At 42.6% G+C, this 19043-nt stretch overlaps 1 protein-coding gene across 2 annotated transcripts; it reads right to left on the bottom strand.

Annotated features, from left to right (window-relative positions):
* Nucleotides 1–12395: 12395 nt before the first annotated feature.
* On the bottom strand, nucleotides 12396–17152 carry mex3b (mex-3 RNA binding family member B). 2 transcript variants are annotated; one of them, XM_027282922.1, is made up of 2 exons: nucleotides 16502–17152; nucleotides 12396–14936 (listed from the first exon to the last, which is right to left on the bottom strand). In XM_027282922.1, the coding sequence occupies exons 1-2, from the start codon at nucleotides 16722–16724 to the stop codon at nucleotides 13534–13536; spliced, it is 1626 nt and encodes a 541-aa protein (XP_027138723.1). In that variant the 5' UTR covers nucleotides 16725–17152; the 3' UTR covers nucleotides 12396–13533. The 2 variants fall into 2 exon arrangements, with proteins under 2 accessions (XP_027138723.1, XP_027138724.1); XM_027282923.1 differs by lacking the exon at nucleotides 16502–17152 and adding an exon at nucleotides 16409–16495.
* Nucleotides 17153–19043: the final 1891 nt, after the last annotated feature.

Genomic DNA, 19043 nt, shown 5'->3' with positions numbered 1-19043 from the left:
GCAAAGGGGGAAGCAAAATCATTCAGAGCATTTCATGGCACAGAGAAGAACATCGGCCCACGGTGGCCTCATGCTGCGTAGGTGTCATGATGCAATATGCACACCCTCTCCATCCATTCTAGTCTGTGAAGCCATGTGGCTGAGTGATAACATTTTACCCAGTGAGATCTGTGTTTAATCTATCTGACACCTCCCCCACCACCTTCTCTCTCTGCCACCCCACCTCCCCAGACACACACACACACACACACACACACACACACACACACACACTCACTCTCTCCAGGTTGGCTGTTCTGAGGACAGAAAGAAAGGCTGCATCCTTCTAATGAGATATGCAGTGGCTCTCATTCAGCAGCCCAAACCAATTTACTCACTAATCTGTGCCACAGTAGGTCTTTTGCTGTCTTTGCGTGGTGGCACAGAGGCGTTTGTCTCCTTAAATGCCTCTTGTATTTAACCCTGAGCTGGGCACTGTTGCATTGGCTTCCCCTGAGTTTCTGCCAGCAGCCAAACATCGGTAATGCAAAGTGTCCTCATCCATGCTGACAGAGAAATTAAGAAAATCTCCTTCTGCAGTGGATAGGAAAAGGAAAAGATTGTCATTCTTTGAGCAGCTGTTCTATGTACTGTACATGTACTTGTTTATTTTGTACAATGAAAAATTCATTTCAGAATACCATCAAGATCATGTTTCATATGAACCTATTTCTTAAGAATAAATTCCATGGCATGGCTGCGGCGCATTCCAGCTACTCAAACGCTCCTGGTGAGATATAAGGGCCCACAGAGGATCACAGAGCTGTGCCCACTGGGATCCATGGTTAACGGTAGAGAGTGAAGCTTTAGGACTCTAAAGGCACCAGTGTGCTCCATCTGAAGTGCTTGCTGGATGGTTAAATATGAATTGAATCAAATTGCTCCAGCACAGCTGACCAAAAACTTTGAATTTGGGTGTATCCATCAAACTTTTAATGCAATATTTCAAAATTGTGCATCAAACTCCAAATGAAATGTTCTAATAATCTGGAGAAAGGTTTGGTTTCTCTATGACCCTTGTGATCATTGAGCTGCCTGTGTTTCTTGACCCATCTGATTTCTTATTAATGATGTCACCGGGCTTTGAGCTCTCAGTCATTAACCAAATGAGGATGAGCATTATTAAGGAAGAGAGGAATAATACATTATTTAAAGATGGATAAAGCATAAAAAGTGATGAAATCTTGATAATAACAATGGCTAATGGCTTAGAAGAGTTTCGAGATTTCTGACGTCTTTAGGTCAAATGTTTAACAACAAATGTAGTTTCATGTATAAAAAGCTTTTTGCTGCGGACTATTTTCAGCTGCAGATTATTACACATTTGGTGCTCTGGTGCAGATGATGTCATCATGGTCAGTTTGGTGCATTTGCTGACAAGAAAATGCAGCCACTGAACAAGGTGAACTGTGCATCAGTTCATCAGAGATTTTTGTTCGAATCACAGAATCACAGAGACAGCAGAGTATGTTAATGAACATCAATAATAGTTAAGATTGTTAATTTACACCTGTAGTCCCTAAACAGAAGAACAGAACCATTACAAGTGACAACATACAGATTTATATTAGAATAAACTGTGCAAGCTCTGGAGTTTATTGTTTCAGAGGGCTCGTAAAATTGTGAAATGTAGAGCACTGTGGTAGACCTGTAGTAGTTACTGACAACACAGTTTGTCCAAGTGTAAGTGCACCTGTGGTACATCACAATCCCCTTCAATTGCAGCCCTGATGCCAATGCCACTGTCTGTTGAATGAATGAATTTAATTTACATTAAACAAGTAATAAAATATTTGGCCATGTTAGACATTTTTCAAGTGATTTTTAAAGGTTTATGTCACATCCAATGTGACCAAGACACTATTTACAAAGTTAGGTTACTCCCCTCTCAGGAAGATGTTGGAATGTGTTTCTGCTGGTTGCAAACATCATACATACTGTTGTTTGTATTCAGTGAGAGACATGAGCCAGTTCTGAACATGGGTAATTGCAGTATTAAAGAGGCTACTTGGTTTTTTTTGTACGTGTAGAAATTACTGCATCATCTGCATACATTTTTGACATGTATCAGGTAAGTCATTGGTTATAGTGAGTCATGATTTATTATCATTACATTTGACTATAATTGTCCTTTTATAATTATATGTGTCAGTATTTTTTTTTAAAGATTTTTGTGCCATCAACCCAAACATTGTGGCTGATTGATTCTAATTCCACAGTGTGTATTGCAGGTCTAATTTGTTGATCATAATGATGTTTTATTATGAGTGTTTTTGATTGTACTGATGTTTTTATGTTTTTTTTTATGATTATAAGATGACCCCGAGTGCTATAAAAGGCATCACTTAATAAAATATGATATTATTCCTTTTTTTGCATCAATCAATCAAACTTTATTTATAAAGGAGAATTCACGGTAATGAAGGAATGCATCACCCAGTGCAACAGTGTCTCAGACTCATTGATGCATTTTTAATAGTTTTTGAACAGTGGAGTTCTATGAGACACACACACACACACACACATGCACAGGCGCACACACCTGTCAGTAGATACATTACAAGCGATGTAAAGTCAGAAGTGAAGACACTCGCACTGTGTCTTAAACAGAAAACTCATCGACTTTACTGCATGATGTCATCAGCTGTTCAGGTTTAATCCTCCAGTAAATCCATTTTTTATTTTAGGCCGACTACCATGTCAACAAAACATTTCTGCCATTTAACCAGGGCGCGCAGCCTCAATCTAATGACAGGCTGGAGATGTAGCCTTTAGGCTTTCACCACACATATCAAAGTGCTGAAACGACTGTGCAGACGTCTGCCACTGAACAAGCCGCAACTTATGTTGCACTGTAAAATTGCAAACCATGTGACATCTCAGTCTTGAAAGAATTAACAGTGGCTGCCTACGGGCATACATCACTATAGATATTTTGTAGATGACAATGAAATGAAGTGTGTTAAAAAATCTAAAATCTGCGCATGCAGCGTGGACAATGAATACATCCGTGGGTGGCTGTGGCTCAGGAGGTAGAACAGGTCGTTCGCTGATCAAAAGTTTTGTGGTTCAGTCCTTAAGCCAGATACTGAACCCTAAACTGTGTGTGAGTGTGTTGAATGACTTTCAGGCGAGCAGTTGGCATCTTGTGTGGCAGTTTCTGTTGGCAGCGTAGCAACGTGTGTGTGTGTGAATGGGTGAATTTGTTGTGTGGTGTAAAAGCCTTCAAAGGTGCTTCATAAGTACAGTCCATTTACCAGAGAACAAAGCCATGGCACATAGTAGACGTAAAAGCCGTAGAAAAGACAGTCAAAGCAATAATGACAAGTGAATGAGAGGTTTAAATAGTCCACATTGTATCAGCTTCTTGAACAAGAACTTTGACATTTGAGCTTGAAAATTCTTTTTTGTTTTTGGAAAGTATGTAGAGAAAATACTCACACACTATGTGTTCATTCATGAGCTTCAGCGGAGAGCGAGGGTCACTGTTCTCTCTTCTCTTAGTCTTTATTATAAACTCACGTTGAGGCCTGTTCCATCCTCAACAGACAGGCATGATTGATATCAATATTCTCTTGGAATAGGGAACATTCCCAAAATGTTAAACTCTAATCCATGTATCAGTATTCATGAGTACACCATACAGCTGTTATGCAGGTCCTCTTATAATGTATTCTGAATATGTGTTCAAAACCAGGAGAGAGGAATAGAAATCACAGTTCCACTCAGTCTAATTTCATCTAATCTAATTCCATCCATCAAAGGTGTAAATGCAGCAGCTGAGGGACGGACTGGATCTTTTTATATTCCCCTTGCTGCCATGTTCTGAGTCAGTGTCTGCTCGCCAGACACAAGAGGACTGAACCAGTTGCAGTTGGAACATTTGCATAAAGCCCTTTTACCAGGATAGAGTTCAGGCCAGCTTGTGTGCGTGGGCAAGGATCTTACTTTAGTCAGCCACAACACAAGCAACATTTGGAAGGAATTGCAAATCACTGTGGCATTTAAGCATCTATGAGGAGGGGTAAATATAGAAGGAAGAAATAGAAGGCATACAGCATGTAATGATTTGCTTCCATTAGAAAGGAAGTGAATCTTTCCTCCCACATAGACAGTACAATCAGCACTGGTGTGTGTGTGTATGGTTTATGTCATATTCATAGGAAAAAAACAAGGAACAGTATCCAAACTGAGGTTTAGACCACGGGACACAAGACCAAACAGGGAGGTGAGAGGTGAAAGTGGCAGGGAGGCAGAGGTCACTGCTGTGTGTGCGTGTGTGCGTGTGTGTGTGTGTGTGTGTGTGTGTGGAGATGCAGAGACAGAGGGCAGATGTTGGCCTGGTATGTCTCCGCCAATACACACTCCGTCTGGCATAATAAAGACCATGTGGAGTCAGACAAACTGTGACCGCTGTGCTCTGTGAAGGATAAAAATCCATTATGCACATAGAGGCACACACACACACACACACACACAAACTTACACAAACACACATATAGAGAAAAAAGAGAGACAGGGAGAGAGAGAGAGAGTGAGAGAGAGGGAGAGACGTGCCTCTAAACTCTGCTCATTTATAATGCATAATGCCAAGCTCGGGCTTTGAACAACAAACCCAGCTCCCTCCCTCCTCCTCCTCTGCCTCCCCTTCCTCCCTCAGCAGTAGAGGGGAAAACCCACAGCCTGCCCTGGCTGCTTCTTACAGGCAGGGACATGCTGGAGGAGAAGGTTTTAACCATTGTGGGGTTTTGAAGTCAGCTCATACAGACCACGTTAAGAAGCTAATATCACATTCTCAATATGAGGATTACAGTGAAATATATGCAAAACCATTCTTTTGTTCTAATCTCTGCTGCTCATCAGTGCTGAGGTATGACATACCAGTAACCGTGCAGCATCATCTGAAGCTATTAAAGGATGATTCTGGTTGTGCAGTTTTAGCCATCATTCCATTGTGTAAGGAAAAGAAGTCAGACAGGGTAAGAAGCAGCAGCTGTCAGATGATCTTTACAAGAGACATATTTAGAAAACATCACAGAAGCAAACATTATTACCCAAAGTGTAATACACCCATTACAGACCAACTTCCTGGTTCCACTTCAGCTTTCTGTAGTCTGTTGAGCTCAACCCTGCAGAAAGACGCAGCTCAAGATGTCTGGATAAACCTAAAGTAGAATACAGGTATCGTAACTTTCAAGTTTATTCCATCAGCTGGTGTTTGAGCAACAATGTTTTATCCTCAGGTTTTAAAGGAAAAGAAAATGGACTGTACTTATGTAACATCTTTCTAGTCTTCTGAACATTCAAGCGCTTTTACACTGCATATCTCATTGACCCATTCACACACATTCACACACTGATGACGAGGTCTTTAGAAGCACTTTGGGGTTCAGTATCTTGCCCAAAGACACTTCAACATGCAGACTGGAGGAGCTGGGAGAAAATGTTTTCTGGTTTTCCCTCTGATGTCCTCTGGCTGCTCAGCCTCAACTCTGATGGACAGTGAAGTAAACTGTTGCCAACTGTAGCTGCTGTTAGTTAAAGTTAGCTCAGTTCATTAGCTGAGCTGTGTAGGACTGTGAATTCAGAGCACAGGAGGAGTGTTAGTGTTTGTACCACAGCGTGCAATTGCTAGTCAGTGTTGTGCCAAAACCAACAAGTCGGCAACATAACCAGGCTCGGCCACCACTATAGACATAATGCAGAGGAGAATAGTGAAGAGGACGTTGATGGAGGAAGCTAAGAAGAGAAAAGAAGAGAGTGAGCGAGCAAGAAGCCGCCGGACAAGAGTAAATGTGGGACTGACTTTTAGTGGTTGGTGAGAGCTTGGTGAAATAAAAGGCTGAAAGACAGACGCCGAGCTGGGCTGACTGCTGCTGGACTAGTCAGTGATATTAGCTGCTGCTGGGTCTGCTGCTGGGGACCTGGTTGATGATTGGCTGTTAGCACAGTAATGTTTTTGATCATAAATAATGTAATCTATAATCAGCTATCCATATTTACCACAGTGGGATTACACACTGAAACACAACAAATACCAATTTCTACATGATGTCGCTTTAAGACTTGACCTGGTCTGCAAACCAAACTGTTACTACACATTTCTTAAATGTAAATCCAAAGCTTTATTTAATTGACCGTTAGCATGTCAGGCTAATACAACGTGACTACACTGTCTCTTTCTGTGTATTAGGATTAGTACTACCAACACATACGTGTGCATGCATGGACTCACGATGGACAATAGACAGTCAAAGACTGGGAGTATTTCAGCATATTAAAATAACTAAACCACAAGTGTGTGAGGCTCAGCCCCAGAACTGTAACAAGATACTGTGTTGGGTTTGTGCAGCAGAACTCTTTAGATCCCAAGATCTCGACAATAAACTCTTCATCACTGTAAGAAATATGGCAAAGCTACAAAAGTAAGAAATTTAAATCCTTTAAGAAGCAAACGATGATGAGTGCACCACAAAATCCTGCCTCACTTTAGTGCCTTCATCTTTGTTGTCATATACTGTACATGCAAAGCTGGGTGTGCGACAGCTGTTTCTGAGGAAAAAGTGTGCTTAAATGGGTGAATCACATCAAGTAATGCTACACTACAGAGTGGTGACACACAGGGAGCACGGCATGAATAAAATATAGACACTCACTCTGCAAAGGCATGGAAGAAGGTGGTCTGTGTGTGGGGGTGTATGTGTGTGTGTGTGTCCAAATGGAGATCCATTAAATGCATGAGATGTAGGTCAAAGCATGGAAGATGCCAGACATGCTCTGCTGTTCCTCTGCTGTTAACACAGACTGGCACATCAGCCATGTTTGTCTGCAGCTAAATGCTCAGCCAGACAGGGCTCTTTAGAATATACACTACAGATTAAGAGTTGTCATCTCACTCTGTTTTTGTATGCAGCTGATGCCACAAAGATGGTGCCTGTCGTCCTGTCTATAGTCTGCAGGTACGCACAGAGGAGGGAACACACAATCACACCATTATCAGCTTCTGTCTTACAGAACAGATAAACTGAAAGATGTAACCTTTACTGTGAACTATATTTACAATGATCACTCAAGTCCTCTAGTTTCACACTGAGCTTCAGTGGACTAAATTTAAATTCTTTTAAAAAGATGCTGTATTTAAATTATTTTCACTGCTTCACTTTCCATCAGACAAACTTCCATCCAATGGGAAACTACATCAATCTACAACTCTCTCTCAACTATCTCTCTCAACATACTTCATTGACAAAAAATTGACATTGCACAACACTGGTCCACCACTGCCTTGATTTGTTTCTGACTTTGGTGTTTTAACATGTATTGATAATGATATTGATATTGATATTTTTATGTGTCTAAAATATGTCTTGTTGTCGCTTCCATCCACAACAGTACATCTTCTTGCTGGTCCTCCTGTGTTTCTACAAACTGGGGGCGTGCCGACTGCCATCTATAGATAACACACTGACCAGTACCTGAGTCCATGAAAAAAGAATGCCTGAGAAGTGAAACTATTTTTGGGTTCAATATCTTCAGAAACTGTGTACAACAGAGTCACATGACTGAAAGATACAAGCAGATGTATTCAGACAGAAAATGTAAAGCGGCTGTGGCTTGGAGGTACAGTGGATTGTCCACTAATTTGAAGGTTCGATCCTCTCCAGTCTGCATGTCGAAGTGTTCTTGGGAAAGATACTGAACCCCAAAGTGCTTCTAAAGACCTCGTCATCAGTGTGTGAATGTGTATGAATGGTTAGCTCCTCAAACTGATGAGCAGTTGGCACCTTGCATGGCAGCCAATGCCATCAGTGTATGAATGTGTGTGAATGGGGTGAATGAGATATGTAGTGTAAAGAGCTTTGAGTGGTCGGAAGACTAGAAAGGTGTTACTACTGCGGCCTTTTTTTATTATTATTATTTTTATAAACTGCAGTGTATTTGTACAAGTTAGTTTGAAACAACGACGTTTGTTTTTTAAGCAAAATTAGTGTTGCCACTGACGAAGACGCCACGTCAGACTCGCTGCTCGGGCCCGGTGCTTCTGCCATGGTGAGTGTGTTGTCTCGTGTCTGGGAGACAGAACTTTAGCTTGTTGTTTGTTCTGAAGCGAGTTTCTATGGAAGCGGAGCTGTCTTCATGGAGTTCGTTCTTGCCGGCAGAAACACACGAACGGCCAATCAGCTAACAGACGGGCGGACCCAGCGTGCGGAAACAGCCTATCATATCCCTGGACGTCACCAGTAACAGGCAAACAGCCAATCATTCAGCAGCTGTGTAGTTCGGCTGTGGTTCCATGTTGGTTTGTTTACAAAGGCGTAGCATGCAGTGAGAAGCCGGAGGAGAGCAGAGGAGGCCGCTATGTAGCAGAGACTGGCACCGGTAGTATAGTAATCCACGGTAGTACCGTCGTGTAAAATTTCTAGTATAGTAGCGACGGTTATGATTTGGCACCGCGGGGTACCGTGTATACCGTGGGTATCGTGCAACTCTAGGTGTTACATAAGTACAGTCCATTTACTATTTAAAGAATCTTTTCTTTTATTTAAAGAAGATTTCACCTGAGGTGATTTGCATGACTTTAAAATAATTGAGCAAAACATTCATGTTCATCTAACTTGAGCTAGCTAAAGGTTTACAGGTCCACATTAATAGTGTTTCTCGTGGAACACCTTTATGTACTGTTGCTGTCATGGCCTCATGAATACTAACATGATCAGTTTTAACTTTATGACATGGTGCCTGCATCATGTTTCAGTTTCTCAGAAAGATAGAAGATGAAAAAAAAAACTGTGTAAGACAATCCAGTAAGAACAAAGGATTGTGGAAGAGCAGCTATGTTAGTGTGGTGGAATGTTGGCTCTGGTACGCACTGTTGACGTGTGGTTTATGCCGGGTTGTACTTCAAGGTTTTAATGACTCATTAACACGGGCGTAAAAAAATGATCTGCCGAGTAGAGAGAGTTAGGTTTTCTAAAGTTTAGGTTTAATGCAGATTATCCTCCACACACGTTGTCCTACTCTGGAGTTTGTATATCTTTAAAAGGTGTCGTACTAAAATACTTTTAATGAACCTACTAATGTCAGAAGAGGTGACACAGATGTGCACAAAAACCTCCATAATGAGTCAGGTCTGCACTGTATGGCATGCAGACCTTCTTTCAGCGAATCTTTGACGACGTGCAGCATTATGTGAACTCCATGTGTTGTGCATTCAACTAAAAACACTTGTCAGCTCTTTTCCGCAGCGGTAAGATTGCTTCCTAATAATATGGTTTATAGGGCCAGTTTCTGTGGGCTTGAGTTAGATGTTTCCATTTTAAACTTATCATTAGAGCCGTCTCTCTCCACATTTACTATCGTGCAGCAAAGCATGTGTTTAAACGTCAGTGTTTCCAACAGGACCACATGACATGAGGCTGCACTTCAGCATGGCGGAGGAGATGGGGGAGGGGAGGAACGAGCAAGGAGCAGGAACTGTTCTGTTCTGACAGACAGGAGTATTCTAAGTGATGCTAGTTTTCAGACACACACACACACACACACACACACACTGTTAGCTTTTGACACATCCAGCAGATTGCAGTTAAAATTAGACCAGGGTGTGCACAAGCGACCCAGATTTTGACTGGTGTGGTTTTTAAATACCTTTGGAATGCAGGTGTCAAAGCAGCTACTTTACTTTTATATTTAATGTGTTTGAAGGCCAATGCTGGCATTCCATATTACAGGAGGGAGGCCTATGTTGCTTGTATCTTTACATTCTGAGTTCTGGGCTCACTGAGAACACTGACCTCTTCAACAACATTTACACCATCATTGGACATCCTACCATAAAAACACAATTATTTCAGGTCACACTGCAGCTTCTGGACAGCAGAAAGGTAGAGCCACTCCCAGCTGACCACTGGATTATAACACCTACAAAGTCCACTTCTTTTCATCACCGGACTTAACAAAACCCTCTCCTTTTTAACTCATGTCAATATCACTTAATGATCTCTTGTTGCTCCTGTATGCCTGGACTTGTTTGTTCAGATATGATAAGAAACTTTATCATTCCACAGTGTCTACAGTATGTATTTCAGCTGCGGTGGTGTTCAGGGCTTGAATGAATGGAGGACAAAGAAATGTTTGAAACATTGGTTTTCAGTGGCTGCTGCATTCATTCATGTAGAGCAGGGGTCGGCCAATTTTTTTTCTGACAATTCTATCGCGGGCCATGACCATGCTTTCCTACTATTATATTAAAAAGTTATTTAACTTTAAAAATGCATTTAATTTAAAACATCAATTTGCTTCCATGTGCGCTCACTGCTGCATTTCTTGGCGTCTGTCATGAAACAGGCAACCTGCTGTAACTAATGTATCAGCAGATCTAACGCTGAAGTGCATTCACATTCTTAGGCTATTTGATATTTGAGCCGACCTTGTTTGGTTTTGTTTTTTTTTTCATTTAATGAAACACATTTGTTCACTTGTCCGTTACAAGAGGGACACAGGACACTTTTATTTTCCACAGGTTACATCGCACGCACGTGTCAATTAGTGTTCCGACCTGTGCGTCAAGTAAAGAGGCTGCGAGGATGTTCTGGTTGCTGTCACGTTACTTATCAGCTACTTTTCAATAAATGTTGTGAAATCTGTGGAATTGTTGTATTTTTGACAGGAAACATGAGGTTTAAAAGATATATTTAAAAATATATATATATATTTTAAAATAAATCAACGTCATCTAGCGGGACAGATATAATTGATGGCGGGCCAGTTTTGGCCCGTGGGCCGCTAATCGCCGACCCCTGCTGTAGAGATGCTGGGTGCGCTTGATAAGGAATGAACACTTAATGACAAATGGGTTGACATGGAGCTGATTCAGTGTTCAATCATATGTGAGTGTTAAATGTGGAACTGAAATCAATAAACAATAGTCTGGTGAGGCCTCTGGGTTCTCAGATGTTCACTGACCATGTGCTCTGTACTAGTGACTGCATCATCAGTGCCTCTGTGGTGCCTGCAAATTGGTTGGGTCAAACTGTGGGCCGTCTCTGTCCACAGCTCGCTCACCATAATTCTTTCCGTACATTTCATCACCACGGGAGTCAAAGCAGCCGCTCTGAAATCATTATAGTCTGCCAAATTCACCAAATGCCAAACATTCCCCAGTTTCAGCTTCTAAATCGTGAGGATTTGCTGCTTTTCTCTGTCATTGCAAACTGAATATTTTCAGACAAAAGAGCTTCTCGATTACATTACCTTGTGCTTGATGAACATTTCTTACATTCTATATACCGAGTGACTGATGGGAAGAGAAATTACAATTACTATGTTAGTTTTTAATTGTGCTTTAGCAGTTGCATATTACTAAGCTAATGTAGAATTAATTAAATAAGAATAAAGACTCCACACCTGGAGCCTTTGCCTGTTTCATTCATGTTTCTTCAACAAATGCAGTTTTATTCAAGCTTTTTCAATTGATCAATTTTAATTAAGTTTTTAATGTGACCAGGAATCTGGCCAAACATTTGCAGCCAACTTTGAGTACAGAGCAGAGCTGAAATGAATGATACTTTACATTACTAAAGAAACTGTCGCAAACTGATCGATTCATTGTATGTGTTTATAAAATGAAGTGTCTGAAAAATTATTATTACAAGGCTCCAGGAAATATAAAACAAAGAAAAGCTTATGTGAGAAGATGGACCAGAGAATATTTTTGTCATAAATGAATTAATTATCAAAATTGTCAGTGATCTATAAATTGACTGTCACCTGAGAACTCGCCTCATTTCAAACAAGCAGTAATTGACATCACGTTGGCAGCTTTGTTCAAATTTCTAAGCGTTTCATTGGTCCATCGTTACCAAGCAGAACCGGATTATGGTCCGTTTAAGAATAGGTTCACACAGCACCTCTAATTAGTGGTAACACCGGCCATGCCCCCCTCTGTCTGACCGCCACAGCCTACACTCAATAATTAGGCCACTGCGATAATCCTGCCGCCTCCGAGCCTTGGTTTGGAAGCAGAGAGGGGTGAAATGTTCAGAAGAGTACTTTAACAAACCTCAGCGGCCTCCTCGCCTCGACTTGCTTGCCCCTGTCTGCTTTGAACTCAACACAACAAACACAACAGGTCAGGAAGAAGACGAGAAGCAGACACCTCCAATGTACCATTTTTTATTGGACTTATATAGAAATACTTAAAAAAACATGAAGTAGCACCATTACTTAAGTTTTACTTTTATCATGTATAACTTTAAATGTCAGAAAAATAAAACTCTTGATACATTTTCAAATCTTGTCTCAGCAAATATAATATTAGTATTTGACCATGAGGTTAAAGGCCCTTTATCATAAAATAAAATATACTTTGTTCTTAAACTTTGCTCAATAAAGTACATTTACGCTCAAGTAACTTCACCTACATATACATAAACAAGTGGTAAACAAATGTATTAAAATAGAAATACTAAAACTATAGTGGTGCAACAGAAGCCTGTAATTCCCACTGGAATCTAATTCATACAAATTTTAGAAAGCATAAACGGTTTCTTTGTGTTCAACTTACTAAGTTTTGTACATTTCAATGTTTTATAATAATATAGAATAAAATATGCTTTATATTACTGAATAAAAAATATGCTGGGTGAAGCAGATTTAAAAGACTTTTTTTTTTTGCTGAACCTATAAAAACTCCATCCCAACAGAATACTGTCAAATGCAATACACATTTTGTGGACTTGGATTTCCTCCCACAGTCGTGTGATATTAAAATAATACAGTGATCAATGCCATAAGGCCATACTAAAAAATAAACAATATTTCAACCCAGCTACAAAAAAGTTCACTGAACTCAAATTAAAATATCTGTAAACATCTTTGCAATAAGAAATATAATCTTTCAAGTCAAAAAAGAATAAAATACTTCAATCTGTATTAATGTCATTTAAAACTTTCAACTTGTGGAAATTGATTCTATACATATATATGTAGGATATGTTGTTGCTCTCCCTCACACGGTGTCTGACCTCGAGCTGCAGTATCTCTGTAAGTCAATAGTCCTGTTCGGCTGGGAGCCCCCCATGTTTCCCAGCCATGGCCTCCCCTCGTACTACATTCGATCGGCAAAACTGGAAGGCTCAGCGCGCTAACAGTCTACAGTTTGACCCACGTACCTCTGCCTTGACCCCGCTGTGCCTCCTCACTTCATAAATATAGGGTACAATTTTCTAGAACTATTGATTACTATGCTGTAATATTTAAAACATGCACTTAGATGTTAAAAATATTTCCCAAAGCTACAGTATATTATAAACTACGATGGAGCCCAAAGAGGGTGCCTGTCCCTTCTTCTGGATACTGCAGCCTCTTACATACATATGTATATCTATGTACACTTTCCAAACTGATGACTGGCTGATCCCATTAAAGCAGTATGAAGAGTCTGTTGTTGCTATTGTAGCCAGTCTCACTGAAGAGACAGCCAAAGAGTTAGACTTCTTATGAAAATATACGTATAGCCTGAGTGACGCCGGTGTGGCAGACAGGGCATTTGGGTTCGCTCCTCTCACAGATTCGATTGGCACATTCCATACAGAAGAGGTTGTGCCCACAGGGGACCAGGGCAGCAATGACCTCGCTCTCAAAACACACCGAACAGTCACGGCTGCCTTTTCGGCTGGTGCCGGATGAGGTGGAGGAGGAGGAAGAGGAGGATGACGACGAGGCGGAGGAGTCGCATGGAACCCCAGGGAGGTGGGGGCCTGGCAGGGAGGCGATAGTGCTGGAGTAACCGGGGAAACTGAGAGTGCCTCCGCCTGGGTCACTGCGCACCCTCCTGGCTAACGGGTGCTCAGTGGAGCCTCCGGTGTGGCTGTGGAGAGGTGGCGACAGTCTGGGCTGTGGGGTACAACCGTTAACCCTTCTCTGACTCACCACTATCCCATTGGCATTAGTGGAGGTGTTGGTGGAGAACATGGCTGAGGTGGAGGTGGGAGAACTGCCTCCAGTGGAGGAGGGTGTCATGCGGCTATCATACTGGGACCACAGGAGGCCTGGTGGGGCTGGCGTGGGGTCAAACCCTGGCGAGGAGTCAAAAGTCAGATCAGTGCAGTCAGGCGAAATAACCTCACTTCCGTAAACAAACCCGTTGCCGTTGGTGTTGACATTGATGTTGTTGTTATTGTTGTTGCCGTTGTTGGTGGTGGTGTAACTGAGCGCGGGGCTGGGAGGGCTGTAGTCAGCCATGCGTGAGCTGTTGTTACCAAAGTAGGAGTCTGTGGAGGCGCTGCCCAGGGAGGAGGACGAGTCGTTGCGGTAGTTGGAGAAGGGTTTTCGGACTGATGTGGGGGTCATCCCAGCATTGGGCTTGGACCACAGGGTGGCGTGTCCGTGCAGATCAAAACCCACATCTGTCCCGTTTGCGTGGAAGTCATTCTCATCCTGAAGTTCAATGAAGCCTCCGGTCCTCATGGCGATGTGGGCTTCGATCTCCTCGCGTGCCCGATCCACATTCTCCGGCATCCCCGTCACCTCAAACACCGGCTCCTTGTCTCGACTGGGTGTCACAATGTAGGTATGGGTCTGCTGCTGGATGCGCTTGATGGTGGCACCCTTTGGGCCTACAACCAGCCCCACCACACGGTAAGGCACCCGCACCTGGATGGTGGTCTGTCCAGGCAGGTTAGGTGGTCCGGGGACTGGTGTCCCGCTGCCGTTCAGGCTGGTGTTTTTGTTCCTGGATGCTCGGATCATGGAGAAGTGTTCAGCTGCAGAGATGATCTCCCTCCTGGCCATAGCCACATCCTCCCTCCTGCCTGTCACCACAAAAACAGGCTCCTCACCTCGCACCGGGGTCTTGATGTAGGTGTTGGTCTTTGCACGCAGCGCTTTGATCTTGCAACCTGAGGCATGGAAGCAAAAGGCAAAAGTCAGGGCAGGTTCTACAATAACAATAGATCCAAAAAACACCGTGTTTAACTAGTACTTATAGACTATCCAAAACAGCTGCTGGATGTTTATTATTGTTTCTCAAAAGAAGAAAATTGGGTGAAACCACTCTTTTGGGGAAGAGCAAATTCAAACCACGTGCTGCACCACCATTAACATGCAGCAGGACAGAAATAACTCACAAAAGAAAACTCACTTTTGGATCCACAGCTATCCTTAAATCATTAACTACAAAACAGTGGACATCTATATCAGCTGCTGTTGGACTCTTTGGTTCTTATTTTACACTGACTGCGTTATGGAAATAGGGAAAAGCTACTTAAATCCCCTTAGAGTCTGGCACCGGTGCATAATATTACAATCCACCCTGAAGCACATACACACATCTCCATGATCAAAATGGGACCAGCTGAGAACTGAGCAGGGTGGGGTGATGTAACCAGGAGACCAAACCTACCTAAGTGAGTCTACACCAACAACGGACACAGACTGGTGTGGGTTAAATGAGGATATGGTCTCGCTGCTGGTTTAAAATCATCACATCATCAAGGACATTATTTAATTCAACACATGTAACCTGACAAAAAGGGGGGATGGTGGTGAGAGAGGGGTGGGTATTTGATGTAAATAGATCTCACTTAACAGATGTCCCGCAGTCGTTTTAAACTTGTTAGTGAGTGCTTCCTTACAGTTACTCTGTTTTTCTGGGAGCAGCAGCAGCAGCGTTGCAGGGAGGGGAAAGATTCCGCATATGTAACCAAGCACCAGTACCGCCCTGCAGCCCTACAGCTGGAACACTCAGCGAGCTCTGCTCTGCTCTATGGGCGTCTGCGATCATGACCGCTGTCCTAATTTGATCCCGCACTGCTCATCATCCTCATCATCATAATCGATTTTTCAAAGCGGTTATTAACAAAAGGAAGACACATCTGGGTCAGTGACAGCGTGTGAGCTCACAGCTCGGTGACCTACATGTTGTAATAAACCTGTCGTGTCAGCGCTCGTTCTCGTTTCATTTAGACTCGGAGTTCACGTGCAAACCGAACCAAACCGCATTCTAATGTGTCCCCGCATACCGCGGGTCACTCTGCACAGGAGGACACGCACCGCACGCTGGCACTCCGTGCGTTACCACACTTGTTTCGGCATAGACACAGTCACCCTAAAACACACTCGTTTCCCTTAAATGTTAACTGCTTGAGTCGGGGTGTGCTGCTCGCTGCCGCCCACCGCCGAGCGTTTCTACCGGAGGAACAGTGTGACGAACCGACGAGGCGGTGACAAAGTTCACGGTCTTACTGAACGGCTAAAAGAGACCACATGGGCACATTCAGACTGGATATTAAAGTGTGTGTGTGTGTGTGTGTGTGTGTGTGTTTTGGCATCGTGTTCCTCCCGCACTGAATAGCTCGGGACGTTCCCATACCTGAAGTGTTTGGGTGCATGTCCGTCAGCTGCATAGCACACATACAACAACACAGGACGCTACGCTGTGGAAAAGAGTGAAACACACACACACCCTGTCTGCCCACGATCTCAGCCACATGCTCGGAGCTGGGAACCGGGACGCATTCGGTCATGTTGACGCTCTTCTTCCGGGGCTCCTGGTTGTTGTCGTACAGGGGGTTCTCGTCGTTGTCCAAGCCGAGCAGGGAGAGCTGATCCAGGGCGATCTGCAGGGCTCTCTGGTCGTCCAGCGCATCTCCCTGGACGCTGCTGTCTGCGAAGAGCGAGCTGGGCATCTTTGCGGCTTCGCAGCGTTGCGGGGATCGGATAAAAAAAAAGACTAAAGAAGGAGGGTAGAGAAGGAGTGATCTTAGGGAGAAAGAAAGGAAGAGGGGAGGAGGAGGGGAGAGGCACTGGACCCGGTTTTTCGAAGACAACTGGTCAGTGCAAATAAATCAGTGCGGCAGAGGGGAGGAGGGGAGGGGGGAGAAACAGTGCAAGGAGCTACAAAAAAAACATCCACCCCCTTTGTTTTCCCGATAGAAACTGTCTGTCCCGGTCCGAGCCGAGCCGGGCTGCGCTGTAACACGGACAGACGGAGAAGAAAAAAGCGTGTTTATTCCAGAGTGATAATATTCCTTCCTGACAAAGAGCCCCTCCCCGGCTGGCCTCCCTCAGGTCCTCTGTTGCTTCTGTCTGAGTCCTTGCAGAGCCAGACAGAGAGACGTGCAGGTGACGTCACCACCTGGGCAGGGACGATGCGGTGCTGCGAGCTCGTTTGCATACCAGCCAGCCGATTGGCCGAATGGGCAGCGGCTGGGCGGGGTGTCGTCGAAAGGCACGCCCACGTCTTTGTTATCGGTCTGTGTCTTTGTCTCTCGCGGCGTGCACGTGTGCTCGCTCGCTCTTCATTCAACAGTTCTGTGAGCTGCTCGTGAGACACAGCGTGGACTGACGTGAACTCAAGAAATCAACAGACAAACTGACCGTGGATCTGATGTTAACTTTTTAGTGTTCAGTGCATGATCAGAAATATTATTTTTTACTTAATTTGAGATCCATCAGTGCAGAATGTAGGCAGGAGACAGGATTTATGCCACTGAACGCTTCTGGTTTCATTTGTAGTCCAACGAGTGTTGACCAATCACATTTGAGCTGGCTTTGTTTACTAGCTGCTGGACAGTTTGCATGGAGAAAAAAAGATCTGGAACATGTTAGCTGAAATGTAATCAAACTGTTGCTAATTGGACGGTGAACAATAACTGGAGCCATGTCCTTATCATTGACCCCAGAGGATAAATCTGAGGTTGAAGATATCTTCTCTGTCTTCATGAAACATGTACCTGATGTTATTGTTTTGTTTATATTTACTGATTTGTAGTCACAGACAAAAATGAACAACTGGCCGCTTGTTATCAGACACGTGTTGGATTTAGTGGCACCTAGTGGTGTAGTTATTGACTGTAATCACATCACTCTCCTTAGAGTCAAAAAGAAACTACAGTGGCTGTAGATCCATGTGACAAAATAAAACAATTCTTATTTTCAGGTTATTAAAAATTAAAAATTATTTATTCTGTTTCCATTGCATAGATTGGTTCACTTGTATTACATGTTTAGATACACAGTCGATTTAGAATTAGATTATATTAGATGACCTTTTTAATCTTCGAGGTCAGTATGTATTTGTGAGGGATGGGAGCACTCTCTTCTTCTTTTTCTGTGACTGTTACAGTACGTTATTCAGTCCTGTGTAAAGAATGGGGTCATGTCCTGTATCATATGTACTGTAAAATGTCAGTATGTGTCATCTAAGACAACTGTAGATGAATAAAGGTCAGTACACGAAGAGCATTAAATGATACATGATACAAGGTCTTCTCACACAATACTTTATCATCAATTTAAATTTAGAAAAATCCTGTTCAACATGCAAAAATGAGTGAAATAACACCTTATATACAATACAAATATGCTAACACAGCATAAAGAAGTTATGAAAAAGTTTACATTCATGTGATGAGAAGAATTAAACCATGTGGACAATAGTAAGAATAACAGAAATAAAACTAGAGAAGCAATTTCTTTCGGTTGCACCATTCAGTTTTAATTCAATAAGATTTTCCTTTCATCTCCATGCAAACCATGAGATGCAGATTCTCAGGTAAGATTATCATATTATGTATTCCCATTGGGACTTGCAACTATAGTACCACAATTTTATTTGGATTCTTCTCGACAAACTGAGTGATCAAGTTTTCTGCGACTTAAAGCTTTAATTTTGCTTAGATTCTACAGCGGTCAGTGGCCGGTCATGTTTTCACCAGTTATATAACTATAACTATAAAGAAATGGCCTGGGAAGCAGAGGCAAAAAGTAAAAGAATTGTACTGTAAGTTTAAGCTAAATAAAGTAAATAACAGAAGTGCTTTTCAGAATTCTCGGTGAAATGCATCAACACAATGCTAAAATGTTTTTCTTCTGCTGCTCATGAAAAGTCGATGTTTTGGATATACAGTGTTTTCACATAGCAATAACATAACATTTTTCATTTCTCATGAACCCAAATATTCTTGTGTGTCAGCAGGACTCAATAGTGAGTTTACAATGTCATC

This window comes from Larimichthys crocea, chromosome X, assembly GCF_000972845.2.
Source record: "Larimichthys crocea isolate SSNF chromosome X, L_crocea_2.0, whole genome shotgun sequence".
In the NCBI taxonomy this organism is placed as follows: Eukaryota; Metazoa; Chordata; class Actinopteri; family Sciaenidae; genus Larimichthys; species Larimichthys crocea.
This window is presented reverse-complemented; position numbering and strand designations above follow the sequence as displayed.